Here is a 22,608-nt window from a genome sequence, read left to right as displayed (position 1 = left end):
ATTCTCCAACGAAGCGGAGTACACCCTCCATAAATTGGATGTTCACAGGCAATTGCGCTTCTATCTAAACAGGACTCAGCAAATTCGAAAATCAGACCAGTTGTTTGTGTCCTTTTCAGATAATAAATTGGGGAAAACCATCACTAAAGCTACTATCTCCAAATGGATTAGAGATTGTATATCTCAGGTTTATTCCTCTTCAAATAAGCAACTTACAACATCTATCAAAGCTCACTCTACCAGAGCTATGGCTACTTCTATTGCTTTTCATTCCAAGCTCGCTATTTCTGAGATTTGTGCTGCGGCTACGTGGTCCAACCCGCACACTTTCATTTCCCACTATAAATTGGATGTGGCATCTAAAGGGCGAGCATCATTTGGTTCCACGGTACTCAGGAGTGTTTTCCAGTGAGCCACCCAGGATTCAGGTGCTAGGGACGCTGTCCCATCAGTCAGAATGTAGGCGAGATAGGATCACATAACATCTTTTAGTTATGTACTCACCATAACTTCAGATGTTTGGGATCCATCTCGCCTACATTCCTAATACCCACCCTCCTTCCCCCTGCCTTGGAGATCAGAAGAGATTGAACGGTTTTGAGTTCTACTGTTTTTTATCTTGTTTCATCTGACGATGTTATATAAGCAGCATGTGTGTCTGTGTATGTATGCGGACAAACTAGATCTGGGGGACTGGTAGTGGTGCATCCTGGGATATAGTAAGCTCAGCCAATAAGAGACTTCGCTCTTTGGCATAAGTGTGCCGAGTCGGAGCCGAGGGATCGGCTCCGAACCCATCAGTCAGAATGTAGGCGAGATGGATCCCAAACATCTGAAGTTATGGTGAGTACATAACTAAAAGTTTCATGATATCTTGCATAACAGACTATTAACTGCAGATCCCATGTTGAGTGTTTTCATTCAATTCAACTTTTAGGTTATTGGGTCAGAACGGATCCAACCTGGGCACTTTTTAGAAGTTGTGGATCAAGGGCTATGACTCTTCCTCTGCCAATAATTCCCTCTATTTCACTAAAATATCTCAGATCTCATCTGCTGCTTGTTCAGAAGGAAGTGGTGCACAAGGGCTCTGACGTTTGCAAGTTAAATGCTTTATTAGTTGTCTTTTTTAGCTAATTTTAGCCATATTGCATTTCCTGTCTCTTTTTTTTATCTTTTTACCTCCCCAAGTTAGCTTACATTTTGAAAGTAGATTATTTTTCTATTACTCATATTTTTGTCTGTTATTGTTGTTAGCAGTGCTACTTCCTGTTGCCATTCATTGTTGTTACTTTTATCTTAAGCTGATTTTTTTAGAGCTTAACTGTAATCCTGTTCAGTATTGGATCTCATTGTTTTACTCCCATCATTGTTGGACAAGGCTCCTGGTTTCAATAAGTGTTCGGCCTGTGGACACCGAATCCCATTGCAGGACTCTCACTGTATTTCTGTGTACTGCATGGGGGTAGTGCACCTGGATTCTGATTCTGAGGCGAGTGCTTCCTTTAGAGCAAGAATACTGCAGGGTCGTAGCAACAAATTGATACTGAAGGGGCTGTGACACAGTCTTCATCTTCACGATCTTCTTGTCCTCCAGCCAAGAAGTTGGATAGACCAAAGCCCACCAAGGATAAAGAGAAGGAGAAGGATAAGCCTAAGGAAAAAGAGAAAGACTCTGAGAAGAAAATGGAAAAAAAAAACAAGAAATGGTCTCCAGATTCATTGGAATTCTTTGGTCTGGCACTGAAAGCACCAAGACAATTGGATGCAACGGCTATTTTGATTTATTCTCCAAAGCTCCCTCCCCTTTTCTCCCTGGAGCGAGTGAGTCCCAAGCTCCAGTCCCTTTTCTTGCAGGAGAGGTATTCCTTCTGACCACCTTTGGTCCTTCTGTTCTATGAGGAGCCTTACCAAAGCAGATGTCAACATGATGATTTGAAAGTTCATTCAGATATAGATCTAACTGGGGATTCTTCTATTAACATCTCCATTGTGAGCCCCAAGTACAAGCCTTTCTACCCTTCCATTGGTTTCTCTGATTACAGCTCAAACTTTGGATCTGGTGCCCATGGGTCCAGGCCTTCTCAGATCACTTATATCAGAATCAGAAGTCCTCTCAGCTTCAACTCTGAGTATCCCTTACTCTCTTGACTCCAGTGTTGTTGGATCAGGATGACTCATGGAGCCAAAGCACTGAAGTCAAGATTTAAGGGATTGAGTCAACTCAAAAGATTTCAGATCCATCTCTCCTCAAGGCCTTGGTGCTTGATAGGTCACCTCCATTGTCAGCCTCAGAGCTGGGGTCGGTCAGAGCAGAGTATGTTGCTATTATCTCCTTTCCGGATTGTAGGAGTTGCTTCTTTAGCTCTGATTGTGGCCTTGGCTTTTGAGATATTCAAAAGCATTTTTACCAGACTGAGAGAAGAAGTGTCTCTGTTGCATGTGGTTCTATCCTGACCCCTATTACACTGTTTCCAACTGGATACATCTGGATAAGTTGGGACTGTCAGCCTCACACTTCCTTGGGGTTGCTCGCCATGTGAGTTTCCAATCTGATTCTGACCCTTCCTCAGAAGCCCAGAAGGAGTGTCCTAGGAAACAGATGTGTAAAAGAAAACATATGGAATCCTTGCAGGAGTCAGTCAAGAAATGCATAGACTAGATCTACAGTGGAGGGTCCCCACAATCTTTTCTGGAATATGTCACCTTTGGTAATATTCTAGAACTGTTGAAAATGTGAGGGGGTTGATCCACCGATGTACCCTTTCCTGAGGAGTTTGTGTTCCTCAAGGTGTTTGGGGTTGGCTCTTCTAACTCTTGGGTGGTGCCATCTGATGATGATATCTACTGGCACAGTAGGCATGGAAGAATCCTGACACAGTGGAGCCACTTCTGAGGAAGCTTGACAAGATCTTGGTTACCCCAAAGAACAGAACAGGACATTCTGGTGCAAAGGTCTCCCAGTAGATGCTATGGTATGGTTGTGGCTGTAACCACAAAGAAAGAACTCTCAGAAGAAAGTATATCTGTCCACCACCCTAACAGGGAGTCCAGGGCATTAAACAGGTTTGGGAAACAGATGTACACATCAGTAACTTTTGCACTCAGAGGGCTGAGCTATCTTGCCCAAGTTGCAAGCTACCAGAGGGACCTGACCAAGGAGCTCACCAAGTCCCACTTGGGTAGCTTACCTGCAGACATGCAGAAATCAGTGTCTAGTCTACAATCAATGTCCAACATATCCTTGCATTTGCTTTCTAATGCAGTTGATGGTATGGTGAGTGCTGTAGACACCACCATACTTATCCTCCTACATGCTTGGATGCGATTATGTGACTTTGCAGAAGGCTTCAATATGTCCTTCATTAATGCCCCTTTTAATGGTTTGACTCTCTTCAGACTGAAAGTTAGAGAGACATGCACCTGGAGAGAACAAGAAGGTAAGACCCTATCTGTCTTTGCAATCTCTTTCTCCACCCCAGAGGACCTTTTCTAGGAACCAAAAGAGGGGACAAAAATTTGGTTCTAAAAATCCCAGGGTTTTAATGAAGATGCTGCTACAAAGAAACCCTTCTGAGGTGTGGGTAGGGGGAATTTCAATGGAAGTTTCCCTAGGTGTAGAGGCATACTGCAGAATCAAGGATTTTGTGGCCTTTCATTGAGAAATCATATCAGTGCTCTTAAAGGGTTGCCTGACTGCTACACTCTGGATGCAACTGGGACGGTTCTTATCCCTACACCCTTAAGACTTGCAGGCCATCAGACAAGATGGGTGCTAAGAATAATCACTAGAGGCTACACTACTTCCTTTGTTTCCCTCCTCAGAAAAAGAGAAGGATTCCCAGCATACCATCCAGTCAAGTGGAATCCATAGCAGCAGAAGTAAAAACAGCTGCTAGAAAAAAGGAGTCATCCAGGAGGTTTCCTCAGACCAGTTAAGATCCAGAGTCTATTCCAGGTACTTTTTAGTTCTGACGAAAACAGGGAAACTCAGGTCAATTTTGGACCTAAATCACCTCAATCAGTTTGTAAAACAGATGAAGTTCTGGATGGTCACAGTTCAGTTCATTATACCCCTTATGAGAAAGGGCAACTAGATGTGCTCCATAGATCTGCAAAGTGGCAACTATCATGTCAAGATAGAGACGTATTCCAGGAGATTTCTCCATTTCCATCTGGAAGGCTATCATTTTCTGTTCAGGGCAATGTCCTTTGTCTCACCCAAACCCCCTTGGTGTTTACTAAATGCATGGCAATGGTAGAAGTGTATTTCAGACTGCTAGGGTTACAGGTGTTCCAATGTTTAGATGATTGGCTCCTCACCATTCCAACCAGGAATCTTCTGGTCTAATAAAGGGAATTCTTGCTCCAGTTTGCCCCACAGTTGGGAATTACAGACAGTCTTGCAAAGAGTCACTTGATCCCTACACAACGGATAGAGTTCATCAGATACCACCTGGATATGATGAGTCAAATAGCCAAACTTCAAAAGTCCAGGGTATCATCTCTGCATCAGGTAGCTTTTCAGATGCTTCACCACCTCTCTCCAAGACTCCTTCTTAGGCTGCTAGGCTTGATGGCCTGTACAATTGCACTAGTTCTCCTAGCAAGACATTATATGCGAGTTCTTCAGTGGACCCTGCTAGTTCAATGGTCCCTGATATCATACCCATGACATACTCGGATTTGTCTCACACCAATTTGCAGGACTCCTATCAATTGGTGGTTGACCTCCCCAGTGTTGTCCCATGGTTGACCATTTTCCCCATCACCTCCAATGTCTACAGAAACCACGGATGCTTCCCTTCTGGTGTGGGGACATTTCAAAGGGAAATGGTCAGGCAGGCTTTTCAGGACTCCCTCCCCTGCTTTTATGGGCAGAGTTCCTATAGCCGAGATTTGTGCTACAGCTACTTGGTGTATTTTTCACACATTTGTATCTCACTACAGGTTGGATGTACAGTCCAGATCCTGTACATTCTTTGGCTCCACATTTCTTAAGAATATCTTTTCTTGATTCCACCCAGTCTTTCAACAGCTTGGGAATCTGTTCCAAAGGTTGAATTGGACAAAACAGACAACATTGGATATGAAAATTATGTACTTACCATAACACTAGATCTGTGTTGTCTTGTTTTTGTCCAGTTCAACATACATCCCTCCTGTCCCCTTCTGAAATTGTCACCTGCAGCTCCTTTTGAATGGATGGAGCTGTCTAAGAGTCTTGTCCTTGAACAGTTTTTGATTGCTGTTCCTCATATTGTGGCCATTTTTCTTAGCACCCTTTTTAGGCAAGCCTGTTTATGTTGGTTATTGAATAATTGCAAGTTTAAGAGCAGGCAAATTTGATCTGAGATATTCTGCAGGAACAGAGGGAATTATGGGTAGGGGAGGAGTCAGAGCCCTGGATCCACAGCTTCTAAAAGCTGCCAATGGTGGATCTGATCAGCTCCAATAACCCAAAGGGTGAACCAGATGGAAAGAAGATAACACAGATCTAGAGTTATGATAAGTACATACGTTTTGTTTATTTATCAGGATATTTTACTAACTGCTTTTTATAATTTTATGGCTCACCTTGAGAAGGGACTTCTATGAAATAAACATTTGAGCTGGCATGTCTAGCTCAGAGGAAAAGAGCACTAAAAGGAGACCATCATTGTTATTAGGAAGGTAGATGTTTTTTATAGTCAAAAGGGAACATACCCATCAATGAAAGAAAACATAAGGCAAGGCTAGAAGAGACACCAATAACCAAAGGGGACCCATTTCAGTCATGGCCTGGGAGTTACAGCTGAACAAGTAATAAATGTAGTCACATAATGTAATACAATTACTGAAACAGGAAATGAACAAAGCAAACCACTGCCAGTGTAACAGAAAAGAGTGCCTGCAGTGATCAGCAGTAGCAAGTATTTGTCTCTTTTTTGTCAATCCTGTTGGGCTTATCTGATGATTGGCACTCACAGGGAATGTACAGGTACCAAAATAGTATGCACAAGCTGCGACGATATGCGAAGGCTGCTAGGCCAGCCAGATAGAATTTTGTAATATGATAATTCTGTCATTTGTAAATATTAATGTAAGTCACATGCTTGTTCTCTTAAATATAAGAAAATTATGGTAAATGTTGAACTTCAAAAAATGTAACGACATTGCACTCTGGTGGAGGAAAGCTGATAAGTCAAGCACTGTATAATTGTTTGATATTAAAAGTCAGAGCCAACATGTTTGGATGAAGAAATTCTTACTATTGTTTGAGACCAGAGGTAGTTGCTAAAATTTGCATGTGTAATGTCTTTTATTGCTGTAGCTTCCTGACCAGGTGCAAGATCAAAAGGGCTGCTAAACTCAGCGTTTCTGTTAGCCTGGGAACCAGAGAAAAAATGATGTAATCTGAAATAAGTCGGTAGTACTGTGTTATCAATTTAAGGACAGAGAGACTCAGAACATTTTGCATTTGTTTTCAGAACTGACAACATCACCAGCACTGCCTTGCTCTATATGTAAGTTTATTTTAGACCTGTGTTTACGCTTAGATATAGCTAGGAAATAGGAAGATTAGACTAGTTGTTTTCTGTATTGATGTCAGAACTTTTCTACTGTATTATTTTAAGCATTTCTCTGTGATGTCTGAACTCTTGACTAGCACTGTGTAGTAAGAAGCATTGTATTGTGTTCTTATTATTTATTATAAACTAATGTTAAGTTGTCAATCTCGCCTTCATTCTTGCTTGATGGGTTCGGAGCCGATCCTCGGCTCCGACTCGGCACTTGCTTTAGCTCGAGAACTCCTTTTACCAGCTCGAGGCAGCCCCATATCCCATGATGCAAGGCAGTAAGTATCCAGATCTCGTTTGCCGCTTCGCTTGGGAGGTCTTCTCTTTACCAGCTCCTGGTAAGTTGTTCACTTTTGTGAAGTTTTAAGCCCCTTTTTACTAAAAAACCTTGTATTAATAGTTTTAAACTTATATTATTCCTTTTCTGACAGAAATTTCCTGTCTCCTTTATTTTTTGTTAGTGTATCTTAAAAAACCCTTCCCATCCCCCCCCTGTTAGGGTGTGTGTATTGTTTTTGTAGAATACCTTTTGGTATTTATTTAAGTCTAATTTTTGACTGGTGTGTGTGTGTGTGTGTTTTCGGCACCATGTCAAAGGAGAGGGTCTCAGGTTTTAAGAAGTGTGACTCGTGCTGTCAGAAGATGTCTCTGACAGACGGTCACACTTCTTGCCTGTATTGTCTGGGCCCTCTTCACCTGCAGGACTCCTGTGCTATTTGTCACTCCTTCAGCCAGAGAGTCCTGCAGGAGAGACATAACAAACTGGTTCTTAGGGGCCTTCTTAAGCCGGAGGGCTCTCCGGCTAAGTCGGCTCCATCAAAACCAGCAAGAGTTTCCAAGGCCCAGGCTTCTGTTCCTAAGCCTGCGGCCTCGGCTCCGACTTGTACTGAGTCGTGATCGGCTCCGCTGGAGCCGATTCTGGCTTTAAAGCGCCGGCACCGATGGCTATCGGTGCCGAACCTATTTTGACCGCCGATGTCGGCTCCGATCGGCTCCGACACCCATGTGGCACAGGCATCGGTGTCGGCTCCGATCGGCTCCGACACCGTTACTTTGGTGGCTGTATCGGCTCCGGCTGGAGCCGATACATCGAAACGTTCTGTCGGCTCCGAGAAGTCGGCGCCGACAGGATCTGTAGTATCGGCTCCGATGGCTCATTCCAGGAAGAGGTCGAGGTCTCCTTCCTTTGAGGCGATACTTTCGGCTCGGCCGCCTCTTCTATCGGAACGGAGCCATCGGAGCCGATCTTCAAGGTCATCCAGGTTGTCAGATCATGACCTAGAGAGAGTGGTCAGTAGATTACTCAAGTCACAGGTACTGGCCCAAATGCTACACAGTCCGTCTCAGCAGGCGACTGTTGGTCCACACCCCGTTACAGTTCCTCCTTCAACTCTACCCCAGAGTTTGGAGTTGGAGTCTTCGGGCATGGTTACTGCTACGGCTGGAGGACGGATACGCCCTTCTGTTCCTTCAGCCTCTACTCTTATCTCCTCTTCCTTAGAGGAATTCGGTGGTCGGGCTTCCATGGTCTCCTCCGAGGGGGTGAGTGGCATCGGACCCTTGTCCAAGCCCGCTCTTCCCCTTGGAGCCTCGGCCTTGGTGAGCTCGGCTCCGACATCTGCCTCGGAGACTTCCCTTTCGGTGGTCCCGGGAGTTCCTAGCTCTTCGGAGCGGGTTCTCTCGGACCTGCCTGGGAGGGGAGCATTCGAGGTAATGAAGAGTGTACTGGCCACTGGTATCAGTCAGCAGTCTGTTCCGTAGCTCCTCCCTCTATAGTACCTGTTGACATCTCTGCCACTTCTCTTGCTACAGGACCCAGAGATCCTCCGCCTCAGGTTTCCCCATTGGGAATTTCCCCCTCTTCCGAGGACTCTCCTGATGTTTCGGGAGATCCTCCTAGGAAGAGGACTTGTAAGAGGAAGCATGTAGACTCCCCCGAGTCTGTCACTTCGGATACTGACTTTGATGAGTCAGAGGGATCTCCTAGATCCCCTCTGAGGATGTCTCCTTCTCAGACATCCTAGAACTTCTGAAACAGAGGGGAAACTGGCCCACCAACAATCCCTCTGAGGATGAGTCAGTATACCTAGAGGCGTTTGGATCTCGGCCCTCCACCTCCTGGGTGTCTCCGCCTTCGACCCCTTATGCAGGTTATTGCACGAAGGCGTGGACAGCTCCTGACTCTGTAGAGCCAGTCCCTAGGAGGCCTTCTAAATTTATCACTGCCCCTAGTGACAAACAATTCCTTACCAAGGGTGTCCCGCTGATGCCATGGTGGTGGCTGCGGCCACCAAAAAGGAACTTGCAGATCCTTCCGTGCCGTCCATCCTCCTAATAAGGACTCTAGGACCATGGATAGGTATGCAAGCGGATGTTTTCCTCAGCGACCTTTGCTATGCGTCGCTGAATTATCTTTGTCACTTCACCAGACTCCAGAGAGATATCCTGAAGGAGCTGGGAGAAGTAGTTCAGGATCCTACAGCTGCAGGGGCTCAAGAAAAGATTGCTTCGCAGCTAGGAACCCTCAATTCCATTGCTAACTCCTCCATGCGGCTAATATCTTATGCTGCGGATGGGCAGTAGAGCCGCAGGCACAGGTGTGGCTCTTAGGCGCCAAGCCTGGATGCGGCTATGTGATTTTGCGGATCCTTTAAGGCGTCCTTCACAAATTCTCCCTTTGATGGGTCAGCTTTGTTTGGCCCTCAGGTGAAGGAGACCTTGACCAGGTGTGAGCAGGACGGCAAGACTCTTTCTGCTGTTGGAGTCCGTTTTTCCACCCCTTCTAGGCCTTATCCCAAAGGACAGAAGGGTGGGAAGATGTGGTTCCGTAAATCCCAAGGAGTCACGCCGGATTCACGTGGTCAGTTTACCCCTAGAGGCAGAGGGGGTAACAACAACAGGCGCCGCTCTAGAGGCAGAGGGGGTCCGAAGAACCAGGGAAACAGGGAGCCTCTCTCTGATAAGCCCTTTCAGCATCCCTGAGGTGTTGCCCGGCTGTCCCTCCTTGGAGGCAGTCGGGAAGATTATCACTGTACCCAGAAGCCTGGCATTCCCTCACTCAAGACAGATGGGTACAGTCGATCATATCCAAGGGTTACATAATTCCTTTCGAGGAAAGTCCCTTCCCCTCAAGTTCCCTTCCAGATGTACCACCCGGTCTAAGGGAGATTGCAGAGTTAGAAATCGCAAAACTACTGCAAAAAAGAGCCATTCAGCCAGTTACAATAGACCATTCAGAGCCGGAATCTACTCAAGGTTCTTTTGGTCCCCAAAAAGACGGGAGACTGGAGACCAATATTGGATCTCAGCAGACTCAACAAGTCTGTCAGGAAGACAAGATTCGAATGGTCACTCTTCAGTCAATTCTGCCCTTCTTACAGAAGGACAACTGGATGTGCTCAATAGATCTTCAGGATGCGTACTATCACATCAAAATTCACAGACGCTCCAGGAGATTTCTCCGCTTCGGCTGGGGTCCAGTCACTTCCAGTTCAGAGCCCTGCCCTTTGGTCTCACTACAGCCCCAGAGTGTTCACCAAATGCATGGCAGTGGTCACGGCTCACCTGAGACATCAAGGATTCCAGGTGTTTCCGTATCTCGACGACTGGCTCCTGTCAGCCACCACCAGGCATCAGCTTATACAAGCCAGGGATTACACAATAGACCTTTGTTCTCATTTGGGGATCTCAGTCAACTTCGAAAAGTCATCCTTATCGCCCTGCCAGTCTATTACCTTCATAGGCAAACTTAAACACTGTTCGGATGTCAGCTACCCTTACAGAACAAAGAGTTTCAGACATTCAGACTCATGTCAGGATCATTCTGGCCAGCAAGAAAGTACAGGCCAGAATGGTTCTAAAGGTATTAGGTCTCATGGCTGCGGCCATTACTCTTCTTCCCCTGGCCCGATTCTACATGCGCCTCCTTCAGTGGATGCTATTCACACAGTGGTCATACCAGCAACTCCCAATGCGTCACCAGATTCTGGTGACACAAACATGCAAAGAACATCTTGCTTGGTGGATCACATCGTCTCAGGTTCACCAAGGCAGGTGCTTTGTACCTCCGTCCCCGATAGCCACTGTCACCACGGATGCCTCCCTGATCGGGTGGGGGGGTCATTATCAGGGCAGGATGGTTCATGGGACATGGCAACCGTTCGAGTACCATCTGCACATAAATGTCCTGGAGATGAGAGCAGTGCTTTTAACGTTGCAAGCCCTCAACGACTTTCTTCCCGTAGGGACAATTGCAGTCCACACAGACAACATGTCTGTAGTTTGGTATATCAACAAACAGGGCGGAACCAAGTCCTACCCCTTGTGTCGAGAAGCGCTCAGACTATGGCAATGGGCGATCTCCTCTCATCGGTTTCTGGTAGCAACGCATATCCCTGGGAAAACCAACATTATAGCGGACAGATTGAGCAGAGCTATTCTCATGCCTCACGAGTGGTCTCTCAAGCAATCCATAGCGGAAGAGATTTTTCTGGAATGGGGTCGTCCATGTTGCGATCTTTTTGCTACTCCCCAAAACAGCAAATGTCCAGACTTCTTCAGCCTCTTCCCTCTATCAGGCCATCCCCCCAGAGACGCTCTGACCCAGGAGTGGCCCCAGGGACTTCTTTATGCCTTCCCTCCATTTCCTCTGATCCCTCAGGTGATCCAGAAAGCTACCGTTTTGAGAGCCAAATTGATTCTCATTGCCCCTTACTGGCCTCGACAAGTTTGGTTCCTGTTCCTCCATCATCACCTTTTGGTGCAGCCGTGGCATCTGGACCCAGTGCCAGATCTACTGATTCACCAATCCGGTCAGCTGCACCGGTCAATCCCTTCTCTCAACCTCACAGCATGGTTGCTCCACTTCCTTCCTTAGCCAGGCTTCCTTTGATCTCTAACCCAGTTAGAGATATCATAGTAACTTCACTAAAATCCTCTACCAGGAGGATTTACACAAGCAAATGGAAACGTTTCTCTTATTGGGCTAAGGCCCAAAATATTGATCCTTTTACTGCCCCTGTTCAGGCAGTTCTGGACTTCTTAGCAGAGATTTTTCATGCAGGCTCCTCTTCTTCCACAGTCAGAGTTCAGTTGGCTGCTATTTCTAATTTTCATGTCGGGATAGCAGATCATAATATTATGTCCCATAGGCTCTGCAGGGCCTTCTTGAAAGGAATTTTCCTACTAAAGCCTCCAATCAGGAATCCTCCTCCTCAGTGGGATCTAAATTTAGTGCTGACATCCTTGATTCTTCCCCTTCGAGCCAGCTGTTTCTTGTTCCCTGAAATATCTTTCTTGGAAAACTTTATTCCTAGTGGCTATTACATCTGCCAGGAGGGTGTCTGAACTTCATGCTCTTTCGGTTCGACCCCCTATTTGATTTTTCACAAAGACAGAGTATCTTTGAGAACTAATCCATCCTTTTTACCTAAGGTCGCTTCAAAAACAATCTGAATCAATCCATTGATCTCCTGTATTTTTCCTAACTATTCAGATAGAGCTGAACAAAAGCTACATTATCTTGGCGTCCACCGTCAGCTTAGATATTATTTGGACAGAACAAAAAATTTAGAAAATCTGATCAACTTTTTGTTTCCTATGCGGATAATAAAAAAGGCCTTCCTGTTTCTAAAGTGACTTTGTCCAGATGGCTTTCTTCGGTCATCACTGAAATTTATACGATCAGGGGAAAACAGCTGTGCTCAAAACCTAAAGCACATTCAACTAGGAGTTTAGCTACTTCTACAGCTTTTCAAGCTAGACTGCCTTTGGACACTATTTGTGCAGCGGCCACTTGGGCCACTCCTCACACTTTTGTTTCCCATTACAAATTGGACTTGGCCTCCAGGGACAGAGCCAGTTTTGGCTCTACAGTCCTCAAGAGTTTGTTCCATTGAGCCACCCAGGATAGAGGTGCTAGGGACGCGGTCCCATCAAGCAAGAATGAAGGCGAGATTGACAACTTAACATTAAGAAGTTATGTACCTACCATAGCGTTCCATGTTAGTTGTCTTCTCTCGCCTTCTTTCTTCGACCCTCCCTCCTTCCCCCTGGCCTGGACAGACCTTGTATAAGAAACTGTTATGCTAAAGACCATTCAGACCTGGTCCTTTTTCCATCTGTAAGTTTCTTCTTCCTTTGGGAAGTATTTTATGCTTGGTGTTATTGCCCTTTGTCAACAAACGAGATCTGGGTACTTACTGCCTTGCATCATGGGATATGGGGCTGCCTCGAGCTGGTAAAAGGAGTTCTCGAGCTAAAGCAAGTGCCGAGTCGGAGCCGAGGATCGGCTCCGAACCCATCAAGCAAGAAAGAAGGCGAGAGAAGACAACTAACATGGAACGTTATGGTAGGTACATAACTTCTTATTTTTAAACCTTTCAACTGTGGCTGTTTTGTGTAGAGATAATTTAAGCTCTATAGTACATTGTATGTATATAGTGATACTGGCAAAGCCACTCCAATAGCTTTAGCCCTGGGTCACACTTACTATTTGGATAATAATATTGCACAGTAATAATTGGACACCCTTTAGTAAGGGCCTTATTAGTAGCTGACATTAATGGTTAGTGGCAGTGATTTCTACCTTATAGCCTGGCAGAGAAGGGGGCATAGCTGGAGAACCTGTGGCCCAGGAGTGTCTGTGTGTTTGTATATAACTCATATCTCAAAGTGTGTGCATGTCCACTACTTGGGAAGGGACACGAAGCACTGGTTGGACAGAGAGGGTGCTGAAGGTTTTAGCTTGACCACTAGGCTGAGATCAGGACCCTATAACTGTGCCATTGGGGAGTCTTATTGAGGATCTGGAGAGAAAGGGAGAAACCAGCCCCAGACTGACTGTAATCTCTGTGTGTTCTTAAGGGAAATTGTACTTTACTGTGTGTACTTGTTATCCTTCCCAATGTAGATGCCCCTCACTGGTGTTAGTGTTGAGGATTGAGGCTCCTTGATTGCTGGGCCAGTGCACGGGTGTCACACAAGCATACACCAGGAATGAAATGCTAAACAGAGGTGAAATGAAACAGCATGGGAACAGGTATTTTGATCTATGGTAGAAAGCTTAATAAAATGAAGGCAGGGAAATTGGGCAGGCATTCTAGTTTATGGGTGAAGGATGACTGATGCCCACTTTCCTTTAGACTACTGCCATATAATTCTACCTTTCTCTTTCATTCATTCTGGAGGATTTTATGCACATTATGAACATTTATTTATCGTAATGTAAAGAGATATATTCTTCCTAATGACTCAATAAACAGCCAAGTGCCCAAGGTTATCACCTATCTTCATCATTATAGGTTGCTGATACTCTTAATAGTTTCTGTATTACGCATTTTCTTACATATTCTACAAATTTTTTTTTACAGAAAGAACAGACAGGCAGTACAAACTACTGCCCTCAACCAGAGGAGAAGCCATATAAGGAAGAGAATACTGCTGTAGCCCTAGAGAGAGAAGAGGAGGATGATGGGAAAGGAAGCAGCAATAGGAAAGGTAAGAGATGTATCCAGGCATCTCAGAAGGCAATTTAACTTTAGTACATGTGATCTGTAACCAGCCTGAGGAAATAAACTATACTAGGGGGGGTCACAACTCTGCTGCACGTGACCTCAGTTGGTATTCTTCCACAGACTAGACTGACAGTGAAGGTTCCCTCACAATGTTCTTTTAAAACAGCAATGGTGGTCAATAAACATGTTGCTTGCACATTTCATGGGTACAACATAGAAAGCATCCGATGTCTTTGCTTTTATTTACTTTTATTTTTGCTTTTTGTTTTATATATTTTTTAATCTGTTACGCAGGCTCATTTTCCAGGAAGGACAGACTCAGAAGGAAATGTCATGTTTATTTTCTTATTTTGTATTATGAAACTGAAATGCATTTTGATTATTTCTTATGCTGTATTACATAAATGGAATACCCTACCTGTTCAGTTGCATGCTGGTTATTCATAGCACAAGCTGTGTAATAAAAGAGTGAAAAGAGAAAACATTGTTGTGTTTGGCATCGGTTCTGCTTGAATACACAAAAATGTAATAAGATGAAATTAGGGAGAACTGCATATCAGAAACAGCAGTAAATGCCAAACTCTGCACCTGAAATGCTAAGCAGAAGGACACTGCACAAGCTGAGTGACTGCACAGGACACCCTGGTCAGGTATTATACTGGTGTCTTAATAGCATTTCACATGGAACAATACTTGCAACTCTTTTATATAATTATGACATGCGAAAAGTCCTGTCAAAGGGATGGTGTGGTAGATGAGAGTCAGGTCATTTCTAGGCTTTGAACAGTACATTCCCAGTAGCTGTTGCTTATTTGTGCTTAGTATGTATCAGGAGTTGGTTCTAATATTTCTAGGAAGCACACCCCCAGAGACTGCTGTCATATAATCTACAATGTTCTTTAGAGTGTTATTTCCAAAGCTGTAGTCAGGCACTGAGCATTAAGGAATTACTGCCTGAAGAAACTGTCAACAAATCTGTAGTCCTCATTAAGAGTTACTGCCGTTAGGGCCAGTGTTAGCAGTTTGGGAGCCCCCAGGACACTTTCAGTTTAAATATCACCCTGTCATTGCCACCCTTCCTAAGAAACCTTTTAGTTCATGCTGTCAGGAGTAGTTTGCACAGACTGAGCTGTAGTTACAATGCTGTTACACTTACGCAGGCTTGTGCACCACTCTATGTTCACCCATCTCACACAAGGACATTCACAGTTGCTGCCATTTAGTTGCAACAATGATATATTAACAGCAACTCTATGCACAAGAATGGACTTAGGTGAAATGGTGCCTTAAGCACCACCTGTTGTTCTCCCCCCACATCCTCCAGTGCTCCCCTCTGCTTTCCTCTATTCCATGCTTCCCCACACCACGTGCATTACATTTTTCTTCTTTTCCCATATTTTGTCTTGCTCTTCAGCTTTTTTTAAGAACCCACACCTTTCTATATACTTTGAAGTGCATTTTAAAGTTTTTTTTCTTTTTACACAATCTTTTCATTCAGTGATGGCTTGAACAGAAATTATGATTAAGGTAAGAAGTGTTACTGTTCAACTTTAGTTTTCAATGCATGTTTTTAATATACCTTTCCTGACAAAGACAGCACAGTAATAACCATTTAGGAAATAACTCAATTTAGGTGGAGACACCCGGAAGGTACAGGGGTTTACAGATATTTGGGATGCATTTTACAGTATTTTCCCAACCTTTTAATCTAGTGGCTAGCCTGAACTAAAAACATCAGGATATCAAGGAACACATGAGTTGTGCCCAATGGTTAGTGTTCAAAGCTAACAAAATAGTAGCTCACAAGACAATTATGAGGATACACAAATCTTATCTAGGAATATTATCTGCCACCCTACCCAGCCCAGAAAAATTAATTCACTGCCTGTGCATTCCTCTGGTGTTAGACTGGGCTGAAATCAGAGGTTTAGATGGCCACAGTCATGTATTTCAAACGACTGCTGACATACATATACATAGCACACCTACTCACTCCTCACCCGTAGTCTCCAAAGGCAGCCACCTGTATACATGCAAGATGTGTGGTTGTGAGGAAAGTGAAAAAAATAATGATTACAGTAATGTATTCCACTTTGTTTTTCCTAAGCAATACACTGTCCCTACACAAGCTACAGCGACTTTCTTTGTACACCTCCGAGGTCTGTGAGAAAAGTAAAAGAACCAATGATGAAACTGTCCGCAGCCCCAACACAATCTATAATGACTCTCTGGACACACCTCTAAGGTTTGATTCTGATTAAAATCATAGTAGTAATGACCCTTCCCAGCCCCTGCACAACCTGCAGCAACCTTTGGTACACACCTCTGAGCAGGCTGGTTTTAGAATGGGTGGGACTGAGGGCACATGTCTCCACTAAGTCCATATCAAAATCCATTTATACAGTCTGGGGTGTGTGTGTGTGTGAGACACCTAGAAGCTCTAAATGTCTGAAAGTTCTATGATGTATTGTATGCCTTACCTTTGAAATGTAATGACTTGTTAATTGCACTTTTAATGCTGCCCAGAGCAGTTAATTATGTTGCCGGCATTATTATGTATATGTTCACAAATAAAAATCAGAGATATTTTACACACACACACACACACACACACACACACACACACACACACACACACACACACACACACACACACACACACTGCATGTTCACATTCATGGAAACTGGAAGAGTTCCATTTAACCTGCTGCATGTTTTTGAGGTGGTGGAGGTAACAAGCGAACATGAATAGATGCACACAAGGACAGGGAGGGTATGCAGACACCACATAGAGAAAACATAGCCAAGAACCCAACCAGAGTAAAGCATGGCAATGATACTAACTGCTCCATAGAGACAACAAACAGCTGCTTTCACACACATCCTTTATGTGCCAAACCACCAACGATAGCCAGCTATCATGTGTAAGGTCCATGTTTGTGATGGTTAAATGAAAGAAAATATGACCAGCTTGTTACTTTTAAATACACTGAAAACATATATCCAGCCCCCCAACACACAGTGCTTGTGAGCACTACTCTGCTTAACATGGAGAGGGAGTCTATTCCACAGACAGGGGAGTCTCTGGGACACAAATCTATCCCGACAACAAGTTATATTAATGTCACAGACCAGGTTTAGGCCTTGTATGCGGCTTGCCAGGTGGATTTTGACTTATGGATATGCAGCAACTCTAGCAAGGCTGGGTCTGAGATGGCCCTGTATGCTAGACACAGGTCACCTCTGAGCAGTCTGTACGAGACTTAGTAAAAGGACAGGGATTTTAGCCTACCTGTATAGGACAGGTGTTTGAGACCCTGGATTTTCCTGGTCAGGAACCTTTGTGGTCTCTCCAGCTGTGCATATGCTTGGCAAGGTACATGTTGAAAGGGGCATTGTACTCGATAATGGGTCTGATAAGGGAGGAGTATAGGGATGTTATGACCTCCTTGTTCCTGGATGAAATACCCTTACTTATGAGGTGGGCCATGTAGAAAGCCTTCCACACAATTTAGGCTATGTGGTGGTCAAAAGTCAGGTTGCTATCAACCTGGGTGCCCAAGTCCCTCACGACTGCTTGAATGCTTAGTATGTTGTTATTAATGTGATGATTAGTGGGGACGTCATTTTCCCGAAAGGCGATAATGATGCATTTCTTGGCATTCAGTTTGAGGCCATGCTTCTGGCACCACTCATTAGTTTGGGTAAGGCCCTCTTGGAGGATGTTCATATCACTAGGGGAATTTAAGACAGTGCCCTGCTTGCAGTCATCTGCAAACTTGGTCAGCCACAGACCAATGGTTTTGACTTGCACCTCAGAAAAGTATATCCCAAACAGTAGAGGCCCCAAGCCCGATCTTTGTGGTACACCACTCATTACGGGTCTACAACTAGAGGTGGCGTCCTCTATTTTTGACTGAATGGGTTCTATCAATGAGCCAGTTAGCTACCAATCTGGTAACATATGGGTTGATGTCTAGGTGGGAGAGTTTATCTATTATGCCTGAGTGGGAAATAGTGTCAAAGGCTTTGGCTAGGTCAAGGTAGGTGGTGTGCACTGGCTTCCCCTCGTCCGTGGCTTTGGTGACTGTTTCAAAGAAGTTGGCCAAGTTTAATAGGCATGATCTCCCTTTGACAAAACCAAACTGTGTGGGGTCAAGCGTTTGGAGGTTGCCAATGTCCTTGTTTATAAGGTCCATGATAATGCATTCCCTAGGCTTGCAGCTCAGGCTAGTTAGGCTGATGGACCTATAACTGCCTGGGTCAGTGGACACTCCACCTTTGTGTAGAGGGATGGCAGTGACTGTCCTCCAGTTGGCTGGGATGAAGCCAGTGCTCATGTTGTCGGGTCCCATGGAGACTGTATTTTTTGCCTTTGAGAGGGCATTAAAGACCTGCTTCCTGGTGATGAGGGGAGGGTCAGGTGCTGGGGTTGTCCTTGTTTACTGATGGGGGGGACAGTGGGGTGACATTTTCACTGAACCTGTCTGCCAGCAGGTTGGCTATATCTACGGTGTTTATGTATGTAGTGTTCTTGATCACCAGTTCAGAGCAGATTTGGGTGTTACCTTTGAGATTGCTGACGTATGTGAAAAAGGCCTTGTGTTTGTCCTCAGTGGATGTGGCCAATTTGAACTTGAAGTTAACCTTTGAGGATTTCACCAGTGACCTTATTTGCTTGTTCAGACAAAGGAGAGATTGCTTCCAACTCGGCACCTGCTCCTTCTTGGTCCTGGACAGCATTTTTTTCCTTTTATTATAAAGTTTGTTTATTGCTGCTGTCCATCAGACAGGTTTACTCTTCCTTGAGGAAGATGATTTGGTCCTGTCAGGTATTGCTGAGTTCATACAGCTATGTAGATGCTCATATAGTTTTTTGGTGTAGGCTTGAACATTAGTGCTAGTTCCGACTGAAGGGATGGTGGCTGTGAAACTGCTTATACCTGCTCTTAGGAGATTATAGTCAGCCTTGGAAAAGTTTTTTTGTTTGCCCTTGACAAGGGGGGGGGGGGGGGTCAGGGGAGATGGTGACTTCAAAAGTGATTGCTTTAATGTTGGATCTTACCAAGGAGGATGACACTGTAGGGGTGCTACAGTGGCTACTCATATTGGTTAGGACCAGATCCAGGATATTTTCACCTCTCATGGGGTTGTGAACAGGCTGATCCAATGCATTGGTATTGACAAAGTCAAGGAATCTCTGGGTGTCCATGTTTGGCTAGAATAGGTCTTTTACTCTATGGTTGGGTGTTTAAGTCACCCAGGATCAGGGTAGAGGGTTGAATCTTGATGGATTAAAGTAAGTCCAGATAGGTGGAATGTGCATCCTGAGTCATGGATGAGGGTCTGTAGCTAGCCATGATTTGAATAGGTGTTTTCTCAATAGCTAACTGCACTTGGAGTGTCTCCTGTGTGTCATACCGTTTGACCAGCCTGGAGGTGCGTATGTCTTTGATAAAGATTGAAACTCCACCTCCTTTGGCTTTGTAGCCCTCTGTTTGGGGTCTGAAAGTATGGTAGGATGAGTAACCTGGTAAGGCTGCAATGCTCTCCACAGCTTTGAACCAGGTTTCAGAGACTGCACAAATGTCAGCATCTTCCAGGGTGAGGAATGTTTGCAATGAGTGCAGTTCCATGCTAAGACTCCTAGCATTTAGCAGCATGACCTTTAAATTTTGTTTAGAATCATTTTTCATGTTGGTAATTTTATGCTCATGGCTTTGCCTAAAAAAGGCACTAAGGTGGAGGCAAGAGCCTTTGCCAGAAGCCTGAAGCCCAGGGGAGACAGATGAAGGCCATCTATTGGCAAAGCATCATGGTCTGTCAGTCATGTCCTCCCAGGCTGTCAGATACTGGATCCCCTTGGAATGACACCAGAAACAAAACCAATTGTTAAAGTCAATCATTTTCTGTTTATATTGAGGTATCATTCTAGGTGATGATAGGATGCTGCTTAAGGCTAGGGACATATCTGCATGGGACACACATTCAGTGAGCTCAATCATGTCTTTCTTCATATAGTCCAGAGAGATATGTCTCAAGTCATTCACACCAACGTGGACTATGACAGAATCATAATAGTACCTGTTGTTAAGAGACTTGTGCGTGAGTGATATGGCAGATTCTAGCACCTGACAAGCAACTTACCATGATTTTCTCTTAGTCTAGCCTGGTGAGAGGCACATCTGTGTGTCTCAAAATAGAGTCTCCTATGATTAGTATTTTGGGTTTGTGGCTGGGTCTTAGAGGCTGTGAGACACAGGCATGTGTACTATGTGTGGTGCTTGGTGCTGTGGGTTGTGATGTGCATGTGTGTTTTTGCTTCAGAGGTCTACTTTATTGAGGTATGATTTTGTTGAGAACATTTGCATATGTAGGAGTGTGTTGTACAGTGTAGGTGGTGTTAGAGGTGTGGTGTTTGTCATGTTTGTGCAGACAACCTTCTTAGTGTCAGATGTACTGGCTTGTGACTAAGACAGGAAGGATTCTAGGTTCTTAATGTAATTGCATCTGTCACATATTGTGTTCCTAGGTGGTAGTAGTAGAGGGTTGTGTGTGTACATAAGGCAGTTGCTACACTGTCTCAGAATACCCATATCAACCAGACTAGTAGGAGAATCAATAGTAAATTGTCCATCCATGTTTGTCAGAATCTGTGGAAGAGAGGTCAGGAATAGTACAGTATGTACTATCTGAGAAAAGTACCTATAAGTATGAGTAGGGCTGGATAAAATCAATACAGCAGAATCACACAAACAGATCTGTAAGGACTTACTCACCGAAGCTATTGTTGTACAGCTCATAAGGTAACAGACTATGCTAAAGATATTTAAACTCTGTTTAGGTCAATTTAGCACAGGGGAACAGAAACACACTTAAATATAACAGTAGCAAACAAGAGCAAACTGATTTAAACAAATTAACCAATTTGTTGTTGTGTCTTTGGGCTTTTCCCGGTTAGGGGTCACCACAGCAGAACTCCGGCCCACTAATGATTGGCAGTAGATTTTTACATACCGAGTTGCCAGCTCTGACGCACAACCTTCAACGAAGGTACGCACATTCACGCATGTCTCCACACAGAAGATGCTTTAGCTGAGAATCGAACAGGACAGCGTCTTACTGTGAGGCGACAACGCTACCACAGCACTACCACCGCAGTTAAACAAATTAACCAATTAACCAATAAAAAAGCTGAAAACTTAACTGCACACTCCTGCCACTAGGGTGCAGGTGAACCCTCTGCAAAAAAAGATGGCCTGGATTAATGCTCAAGTTATACAAACAGAGCTCGATTCAGCAAGTCTGAATCTAGTCTATGCTACAGCAAACAAGGTGCACCAATTTCAGAAAGAAACAGTTCAAATAATCAGACACAATAAGAGTTCAAACAGAAATTCCCAGCTCAGAAGGGCAGAATCTACCCTCTCATCCCACAAGACTATAGACCACAAACCTTCTTAATGTAAAATAACTGGCCTGAAGCCCAAGTGCTTAAACCAGAACTAAGACACTTTTAGAATAACAGACACACTAAACCTTCAACCAGCAATTCCCAACTTAGAAGGATGTAAGTTACCTCTCCTGCTGCAAGAGTGTAGACAACAACCCTTCCTAATGTAAAACAACTGGCCTGAAGCCCAAGTGCTTAAACCAAAAGGCTTAGACCAACAGTTACAATTTAATCAGGCTACTAACAAGCAGTAATAAATGCAGTAGAATAAATGCAATTGAGTACTTTTAAGAACAATCAGCAAAACCAAAATAAAGTAATAAAGCAGGAAAAAACACTTACTCCCTGAGGCTGTGTTGTACAGTGTGTGTGTTAGGAACTTACTCATTGAAGCTGTTGTACAGTGTATAGTAGGGACTTAGTTCCTGAGACTATTGTTGTACACTGTGTCTTGTAGACCTACTCACTGAGGCTGTTGTACACTGTGTTAGGGACTTAGTCACTGAAGCTCTTGTACAGTGTATGTGTTAGGGATTTACTAGCTGAAGCTGTTGTTGTACAGTATGTGTGCTAGGGACTTTCTCACTGAAGCTGTTTTTGTACAATGTGCATTAAGGACTTACTCACCGAAGCTATTGTTGTACAGTGTGTGTGTGTGTGTGTGTGTGTGTGTGTGTGTGTGTGTGTGTGTGTGTGTGTTTGTCTGTTAGGGACTTACTTGCTGAAGCTATTGTTGTACAGTGTGCATTCAGGGCTTAATCCCCGAGGCTGGTTTTGTACATTGTACATTAAGAAGTTACGCATAAGTCTGCATTAGGGAGTTATTCTCTGATGTTGTTGTACACTGAATATTAAGAGTTTACTCTCTAAGGCTGGTGTTGTAAGTATTCATTGTGGGTTTACTGTCTGTGATTGTTGTACAGTGTGCATTAGGGACTTACTCCCTGAGGCTGTTGTTGCACGGTGTATGTGTTAGGTACTTACTCCCTGAAGTTGTTATACAGTGTGCATTATGGACTTAGTCTCTGAGGCTGTTGTTGCACAGTGTATGTGTTAGGTACTTACTCCCTGAAGCTGTTGT

At 44.3% G+C, this 22,608-nt stretch overlaps 1 protein-coding gene across 1 annotated transcript in view; it reads left to right on the top strand.

Annotated features, from left to right (window-relative positions):
- The window catches only part of LOC122806873 (tubulin monoglycylase TTLL3-like), a 406,187-nt gene that overhangs the window by 99,542 nt on the left and 284,037 nt on the right, over positions 1-22,608 (top strand). The window contains exon 3 of the mRNA XM_044077644.1: positions 13,931-14,057. Within this exon, the coding sequence (XP_043933579.1) occupies positions 13,931-14,057 (127 nt within the window). The remainder of the gene's footprint in view (positions 1-13,930; positions 14,058-22,608) is intronic.

Source organism: Protopterus annectens, chromosome 7.part0, assembly GCF_019279795.1.
Source record: "Protopterus annectens isolate FY-2018-M chromosome 7.part0, PAN1.0, whole genome shotgun sequence".
NCBI lineage: Eukaryota > Metazoa > Chordata > Ceratodontiformes > Protopteridae > Protopterus > Protopterus annectens.
This window is presented reverse-complemented; position numbering and strand designations above follow the sequence as displayed.